General features: G+C 34.7%; 1 protein-coding gene across 5 annotated transcripts in view; it reads left to right on the top strand.

The window, feature by feature from the left end:
- The first annotated feature begins 1,122 nt into the window (after window positions 1–1,122).
- LOC114266186 (WAT1-related protein At3g30340) overlaps window positions 1,123–9,237 on the top strand; it is a 49,472-nt gene continuing 41,357 nt past the window's right edge. Inside the window, exons 1-3 of one of the 5 annotated variants that reach the window (XM_082885313.1) lie at window positions 1,123–1,202; window positions 1,510–1,787; window positions 1,945–2,007. In XM_082885313.1, the coding sequence (XP_082741439.1) occupies window positions 1,585–1,787; window positions 1,945–2,007 (266 nt within the window). In that variant the 5' untranslated portion in view covers window positions 1,123–1,202; window positions 1,510–1,584. Of the gene's footprint in view, window positions 1,203–1,420; window positions 1,788–1,944; window positions 2,008–9,237 lie in introns of those variants that run through there. The other 4 variants (XM_082885318.1, XM_082885324.1, XM_082885312.1 and 1 more) reach the window with 4 other exon arrangements.

The following is a 9,237-nucleotide window of genomic DNA, read 5'->3' as shown; positions in this document are numbered from 1 at the left end:
TAAAATGGTGGTGACAAGGCAAGGACCACTGACAAAGAGAAGTTAAAATGTCTAGCAGAAAAAATGTTAGATGATAGGGGTCGTGAAAGTCACGAGATGGGTGAGAGGGGAAAAACAAGAAAAGGGCCCAATGTGACTTGTCAAAGTTAGGAAGTGCGAGAAAATCTAGAAGTTGCACTTGGTAAGTAAATGCTGATTTTATGAAGGACAAAAGGATAAGAGTCATTGGTAATTTATTGTTTGTCATTTTCATTTTGTTATTCAATATTTTGATTTAAACAAATTTTGCTAGATTGAATTTCCCAAAAAAAAAAAAAAAAAAAAAACAAAAAAAAAAAAAAAAAAACAAAGAAGAAGAAGAAAAAAAAAGAAAAAAAAGAAAAAAAAAGAGGGTAATTATTATATATAGTTTGCGATATCATCATATGAATTTAATATATGACAAATTAAAATTATGAAACTCTTAGAAAATAATAATGTAGTTTTTGTTTCTAAAAATAAAAATAAAAAAGTGCAATTTTATAACTTACCATATTTTTTATTTAATTTTTACTAATTACATTGTAATTTATGTATTTGTTATTTAGAAGTGTTAAAAAAAATACATAAGTGAAAATGTGATAAAAATAGTTAAAAATTAATTAATCTATTTTTTTTACTGTATAATTTTGAAATTATTTATTAATTATTTATTTGAAACCGTACATAGCACATGAATTACTCTAGTAAATAAATAAACAAATGAAGGGAAAGAGTATTCATACTTAATAAGTCTCATAATCTAGACTTATCCACTCAAATTTTTTTAACGTGAGTGGTTGTATTGTATATATTAAATTTGTATAGTGTGAGGTATGAAAAATTATTATATAGGTTTGCCACATATGTTACTTAGTATGTCTTTATAATTCTATTGTTTATATACCTATTATTTTTTATTTTTTTCTCTTATATATTACATAAAAAAAAAAAACTAATAAAATTGAAAAGACGTGTAAATTTATAGAAGACAAGATAATTTTTCAATGGAGAATATGTGTTGAACTAATAATTTTTGAGTGGTTAATTTTGTGTTTCATCCGTACTTGATCAGTAGTAGATACAATTATATAGTAGCTGTAACCGTCTTCGTGTCTCATGAGATGTACAAAGTCCCACATCTCATCACATGCACACTTTCACATTCACTTGTGTTTTACAGCGTGAGTGTTTGAAAAGTTGTTATTTTAATATGTTATTTTAGTTTTTAGTTATTTTGTAGGTTAAAATTTTTGTGTTTGAAAAAATAATTTAATTTTTATTTTATAATTGGATTTAATGTTTATAAAAACAAAAAAGTAAAATGATTATCAATTTAATGTGAAATTTTATTTTATTAATTATTTTAACTTACTTTATCTTTGAAAAATTTTAACCAAAAAAATATCCCAAAACCATTTGCCAAACAGAGCTGTCAATTAATCAAAACAGTCTTCTCTTTCTCACGATACAAAATTGTCTATTTTGCAGACTTGAGAGGTTCTGAGTCTTATCTTCTTTTTTGATCGGCGTCTTCTTCTCTTCTTGAGACACAGAAACAGGAAGATGTTTAGTAGTGGTGAAGTGAAGAAATGGGTATGGGATTCAAGAGAAATGTTGAGCATGCTAATGGTGCAAGTGTTCGCCACGGGACTCCAACTGTTATCTAGGGTTATTCTCATCGAGGGCACCTTCATTTTTGCTCTCATGTCCTACCGCCATGTCGTGGGTGCTATCTGTGTTGTTCCTTTCGCTTTCTTCTGTGAAAGGTTTGCTTAATTCTTTTTTATTTTGTTTTGTTAGTAATATAGTAATAGTAATAGTAATTTCTCATCATGATTACATTTTAATTAATTCTGTTTGTTCATTAATTAATATTATAGATGTTGATAATTAAATTAATTAAGAATGGTGCCCTTATTGCAGAGGCAAAGAAAAGAAATTGACTTGGAAAATTGCCTTCTGGCTCTTCATGAATGCATTAACCGGGTAAGCCATATTTGTTTGTTTGTTTATTTATTACTATTTATCTCTAAATAAAATTGTTTTTTTGTTTTGTTTTTTTCGTGTGCATGCGCTAAGATGTTACAAGTCAGTAAGTAATACACTCCAGCCCTTCAACATGTTTTCAAGTATTAAATTTTGTGCTGCAAACTTCGAAATATAATCACTTGAACAACGCTTAAATCTCATATAAAATAATTAATGGACTTTGATTACTGCATGGTGGGATTTTTTATTTTTTAATTTTGGTTATTTATTTATTTATTTTAAGTTTAGATGAATGTTTAATCTCATATAAAATAATTGATGGTGTGAACATTCATATTGATAGTGTGACATTCACATCACGGAGCATTTATACTGTAAATGTGAATATTATTAGGGGTATTTTGGTAACTATGTCACTCATAAGGCTTATTAGAATATAAGAAAATAATATGGACTAAATGGAACATAAATAAGTGAAAAGAGATTTATGAAAAAATGCCTCAAAAAAAAAATTTTGAATTTTGAATTTCGAATTTTGTTAATTTAAACTTTAATATTTTGATTTATTTTTAAAGTTAACAAAAAATGATATTTTAGATATTTTATGTACACTTTATTAAGCTTAATAATTAAAATACCGTTAATAAAAATAAGCGAATGGTTTAAATTGAAAATAAATTAAATGATTAAGGTTTAAATTAAAAAAAAATTAAAATTTCATATTTATTTTATTAACAGGGTCAAATTTTGGATTTTTTTTTTAATTTCCCCAAAAATGTATTTTAATAAATGTTCATGTGTTTGTTTTCTTTTTTTTTTTCTTTTTCTTGTTTTGAGAAAAAATATAATCTAGTTTATTAAAAATAAACATCAAAATATTTTTGAATTTTAAAAAATGGAGGTAGATCCACTCTAGTTCAAAATCTAGACTGGAGGACCTTGTTTGGGCCTGTGGAGTCCACCGCAGGCCTTGTTTTAATGATCTAAACCATTCCTATTGTTAAGCACTCTGTGTATTTTATTCATACAAAAAATTAGGTCATCTGACAATCGTAACATATTTAATTTACCGTGTTTTTCACACAAAAAAGAAAAAAAAAATAGACGACAATTATATTTTTAAAAATAAATCATATACTTTTTTGATGACAAACGCAATAAATTGAACAAGTTTTAGTTATGGATAGACCTAATTTTTTGCATGGATGAAATATACAAAGTGGTCGACAAAATGAACGGTTCAAATTATCAAAATAAGACCCGTGGTGGATCCCACGGGTCCGAACAGTACCCTCCAATCCAAAACCTTGGTTATGGAAAAGATACAATGATATGAAAATAATGAGTTCTTTTAATTTTTTTCTTTTAAATTATCAAATAATTTTTTTCTATTTTCCACAACTTTTTTTTTTTTTTTTTTTTTTTGGCTTATATAGAATTCAGCAGATGATGACCATATGTCACAATAAGACATTCATAACAAATTGACAAAATTATACTATATACTTAAAGTTTTAACAAATTACTAAAAAAATAAAAATTGTTCTAAATTTTCTTCTAAATATGATTTGTGTTTCATTAAACTTTTGTATTACATTTAAATTGGTACAAGAAGTTTGAACAATTTCTTTAGTTTCAATAAAGATTTGGTTGGTTAATGTTTTATTTTTTAAAAATGAACTTAGAAAATTTGGAGGACTTTCATTTCAGCTAAGAGTAAAATGTTTGAAATTTCGAATGGAAGAGACTTCACTCGAATGTTTGTGGCTCCATTCATGCACACGTATATGTAAAATTCAACTAATTTTTGAGAGCAGTAACAATCGAAACCCTTGTGGTCCAGTGACATTATACGTATCTATTCCATAACATGATTGGCTACTGAAAGAGCCAGAACAATTTGGTGTGACCTAGTACATTTTGGATGTGGGTGTGTTAAAATTCTTTAACATTTGATACAATTACATCTCTTTACAAACCAATAGTTTGGAAGGTCCATATTCTTGGAAAGGTTCCATCACAGTGGGTCACAAGTTGAACTATTCTGCTCAGCATCATTTTCTGGGAGGCAAGAGAGACAGAGAGGTGGTTTGAAATAGGGGATGGAGACGGATTTGGCCTTTTTCTCAAATAATCGAGTATATTGTATGCCTTTTTGAAGCTAATACATAACATTTGTCTTCCTTGTTTTGACTAAAAGTTTACGTTTCAACCCATTGAAGGCTAACTTATCGAATTGAGTACAAGATATACTCAATAAATACAAGTTTCAAAGAAAATCAAACTTAATTTGTTTATCTCACAAGTTAACATGGATTGAACCTCTCATTTTGTAATTTATGCATAAAAATTATATAGCTAGTCATGTATATATATATTTGTCCGCGTATATATATTGTTGCTTTGGAATTGAAATAAACAGAGTTTTACAACAAAGAAATAAACAATCAAGAGAGACTATATCCTCTCATACACAGTTCCCACCATATCTGCTACCAGGAGGGGCCTAAGTGCTTCAGATGGGTTTTTGCTAAGGCATCCTCTCATCTGTTAGTCTCGCGATGGATATGCTTAAGAACACAATTTGTTTGTCCAGGTAGAAATTTGGCATCTTCAATGAGTGCTTTGAAAGAGCAGTTCTGTTGAACTTCATTTTGAATTAGCTAGATTGCCTCGGTGCAGTCCAGTTCAATTTCCATGTCCATCCAGCTTTTCTCAAGAATTATAGTAAGGCCACAGTGGATAGTCGAAATCTCTGCCTCTATGATTGGTAGTATAGTATGTGGGCAATTATACCTTGGCAAGCTTTAAGTTTATCTCACAAGTTAATATTGATGTAGTGTCGTGTGCATAGCATGTGTTAAATAGTGTATCCTATAAATAGATGAGTATCACATCATTTGTAACTAACTTGGATATATTGAATTGAATTGAGAATTTCTCTCTTAGATCTCTCCCTAAGTTCCTCTCTCTCTAGTTCTTGATTAACCCTTTCATCATTTTGGTATCAGAGCATCAAGATTTAGATCCTAACCTACTGATTATCACAGACCATTACCTCAAAACTAGCCTGATCTTCGAAACCTCAATCTGGTGGGATCGTCATTATAGATCAAATTGAAGCCCTAAGTTGATTGGCGATTTTGAAACTGGTTCATTTTTGCTTCAAATGGAATTGTAATTGGAGTTGGCTCTCGGTCGTAGAACCTGAGTTCATTCAAAAGCTGAAATCGATATCCAGTCCAGATTTCAATCCATCATCACAATTCACCATTGTGATTTGAGTTGTGGGTTCGACTATGAATTTGGCTTCGCTGATTCACTGTCGATCCAGCATTGGAACTTTCGATTCAAGTTCAGTAATTGAATCTTCGCCTGGGTTCTTCGCTGGGAGTCGTCTCAAGAACCTTGGTGGGCAGATCGATTTCGATTTGACATCGATACAGTCGATTTCGTGATTCGATCTAGTGCCACAGTGCGACTTCTTGGATTCAAGGCTCATTGTCGCTTGCGACTGGGATGCTTTTCAATTCTTAATCTGTAGTTCTGTACTCTGGTTCTACACAGGTATTTTCAATTTTTGTTTCAATTCTTGGGCTATTCAAATTCCGTATACAGATTGGGTTACTGTTTGAATCAATTCTTGATATTATAATCTTGTTGATTCTTGAATATTTGAGACTTCACATTGCTATGAGTTGATAGTTACACTGAGTTATACTAATATGTGAATTGGGTTTGGCATTGAGCTATCCGAAATTTGTATATTTGGACTATTTTGGGAACATATTGGGTTGTTGTTATGGCTAATCGAGGTTGTGGTCGTTCGGGTGGCTGTGGTAGGGCTTATGTCCCGGATTTGGGTGATCATGTTAGGGGTAATGGGATTCCGTATCCAAGAAATGAGATGGCCGAGATGAGACGGCAAATTGCCGCGTTAACCGAGACGGTGCAACGTCTCCTACCTCCTACCGAGGGTAGTGATAGTTCAGATGAAACCGAAGGTGGTACTTATCATTCTTTTGGTAATATCTTTTGGGCCCTACGATGGTGTCGAACGGATGTGGGTAGGATGGAACACAAATGGGAGAACAATATCAAGATTGAACTTCCCAAATTTCATGGAAGCCTCAATCCCAATGCGTTCATCGATTGGCTCAACACCATTGAGCAGATCTTTGACTATGGAGAGGTCTCCGTTGAAAAGAAAGTTAAACTTGTGGCTATTCGGATGCAGGGGAGAGCTTCCGCTTGGTGGGAACAACTTCAACTCAACCGTCACCGATGTGGAAATGAAAAAATCCATGATTGGGAGAAAATGAAAAAGAAGTTAATGGGCCATTTTCTACCATTCAACTACCTCTAAAGTGTTTATCAACGCCTTCACGTTCTCAAGCAAGATGCTAGTGTGAATCACTACATGAAAGCCTTATATCAACTCATTGCACAGGTTGACTTAAGTGAAAGTGAAAGTGAAAGTGAAAGTGAGGAGCAACGGGTGGCCCGCTATGTGAGCGGCTTGAAATCTTCCATCCAAGATGTTCTTGCCTTGCACACATTATATAGTGTTTCCGAAGCTTCTAATCGGGCCTTCGCCGTGGAGAAGCAACAAAGTCGTCGTGCTTCCCAAATAGGACAATATTCCCAAGGAGGGTTCCGAGGTGGTTTTAGACCTGGTCCTTCCATTCCTAGCTTTGCCAAAGTTAATCCTTATTCCAAGTTTGTGGATAAGGGTGCTTCCTCCTTTAAAGCTCCTCGCTTTAATGGTGCTTCCGGAAACCAACATACACCACAAGGTGGGACATTCAAATGCTTTCAGTGTGGTGAACCAGGGCATAGATTTCTGGTTGCCGCAAGAACATGGGTAATAACTAGAACAAGGCACTTCTCATTGAAGAAGTTGAGGAGCATGGTGAGTTTAAAGATGCTCCAATCTTTGATCTTTCGGGTAATGTGACAATTGGTGGAGATAGTGATGAAGAAGAGGGTCTTACTCTTATTTTGCAGAAGACTCTTCTCTCACCAAAACTAGAGAGCTAAGAAGATTGGTTGCGTACCAATATCTTTTATTCTACTTGCAACATTGGTGGCCGTGTTTGTAATATGATCATTGATAGTGGAACTTGTAAGAATGTAGTTTCTCAAGAAATGGTGGACAAACTTAATCTTCCGGTGGAGGAACATCCCCATCCTTATTCTCTATCTTGGTTCAAGAAAGGCAATGAGATCAAGGTTACCAAACGGTGCTTGGTTTCATTTTCTATCTGGCAAAATTACTTTGATGAGGCATGGTGTGATATAGTGACTATGGATTCTTGTCACATTCTACTTGGGTGACCTTGGCAATATGATCGGCAATCTTTGCATGATAGCAAATGGAACACCTACACCGTTGTCAAGAATGATATCCGGTTTACCTTGCTTTCCATGAAGGAAAAGGTTACTTCCAAGGATGTTTCCAAATCATCTACTAGTGCCACTACGTTGCTTGCTTCCAAGGAGTTTATGGAAAAGAGTCGGGATTTTGGCATTGTATTGGTGTTGGTTCTGGTTATACACACGGGTGCTTCTACACAAAAGGTTGAGGTGGCTACTCTTTTAGAAGAGTATTCCGATGCCTTTCCCCAAGAACTTCCTCCCGATTTGGCTCCTATACAGGACATTCAACATCGTATTGATTTGGTACCCGGGTCTGTGCTTCCAAACAAACTGGCCTATCGTATGTCTCCAAAGGAAAAGAGGAGTTGCAACGGCAAGTAAAAGTAGTTTTGGCTAAAGGGTATATCTGGCCTAGCCTTAGCCCTTGTGGTGTTCTGGCACTTTTGACACCTAAGAAAGATGGCTCTTGGCGTATGTGTATGGATAGCTGTGCAATCAATAATCAAGTACCGCTTTTCAATTCCAAGATTGGATGATATGTTGGATTGCCTTGCCTAATCAAAGGTGTTTTCTAAGATTGATCTTAGAAGTGGCTATCATCAAATCCACATCAAGCCCGATGATGAGTGGAAAACGGCCTTTAAAACGCCTCATGGTCTATTTGAGTGGCTTGTGATGCCATTTGGGCTTACCAATGCTCCGAGTACTTTTATGAGAGTGATGACACAAATGTTGCAACCACTTTTGGAAGTGTGTGTCGTGGTCTACTTTGATGATATCTTAATCTATAGCCGAAGTTTGGAAGAGCATTTGTGCCAGCTTCAGCAAGTCTTTGAGCTTTTGAGGCAAGACAAGTTCTTTGGCAACACTAAAAAGGGCACCTTTGCCGTGGACCAAGTCATCTTCTTGGGATATGTTGTGTCTTCTCGTGGGGTGCTTATGGATGTGGAGAAGGTCAAAGAAATTGTGGAATGGCCCATTCCTTCTAGTATCCAAGAAGTACGGAGTTTTCATGGTTTGGCCACTTTCTATAAGCAATTTATCCGCAACTTTAGTACCATCGCTGCCCCTTTGACCAACATTCTCAGGCTTAAAGCTTTTGAGTGGAGCAAGGAAACCGCCGATAGCTTCCATCTTTTGAAGAAGCTGCTTACCGAGGCTCCAATTTTGGCATTACCGGATTTTGACATGACCTTTGAACTTGATTGTAATGCATCGGGATTGGGTATTGGAGGCATTCTTAGCCAAGAAGGATGGCTCATTGCATTCTTTAGTGAAAAGTTAAATGGGGCTGAGCTCAAGTATTCCACTTATGACTTGGAATTTTATGCCATTATCCAAGCCATCAAGCATTGGAGCTACTATCTTGCATACAAAGAGTTTGTGCTCAACATTGATCATGAAGCTCTCAAGTACATCAATAGTCAATCCCATCTTAACAAGCGCCATGCCAAATGGGTGGCCTACTTGCAACAAGTCACATTCTCTTTGTGCCATAAATTGGCGGTTCTTAATAAGGTGACTGATGGGTTGAGTAGGCGAATGACTCTCTTGATTGAAATGAAAAATGAAGTTGTGGGTTTTGATGAATTTCGCACATTCTATGCAAGTGATCCTTACTTTTCCAAGATCTTTGATGCTTTGCAAAGAGGGGATAGGATGGCTTATCCAAGTTACATGATAAGGGATGGATTCCTCTTCCATGGCCTTAAGCTGTGTGTTCCTAGTTGTTCCTTGAGGGCACATTTGTTGGTTGAGCATCATAAGATGGAGCATTTTGATAAGGACAAGACCCTTGGGTTGCTTCAAGATGTTTATTATTGGCCGGGCATGACCAAGGATGTGCAA

The sequence above is a fragment of the Camellia sinensis genome, chromosome 1 (assembly GCF_055761805.1).
Source record: "Camellia sinensis isolate YWXY chromosome 1, ASM5576180v1, whole genome shotgun sequence".
Taxonomy (NCBI): Eukaryota; Viridiplantae; Streptophyta; class Magnoliopsida; order Ericales; family Theaceae; genus Camellia; species Camellia sinensis.
The sequence above is the reverse complement of the archived record's forward strand: the minus strand, read 5'-3'. Positions and strand labels throughout refer to the sequence as shown.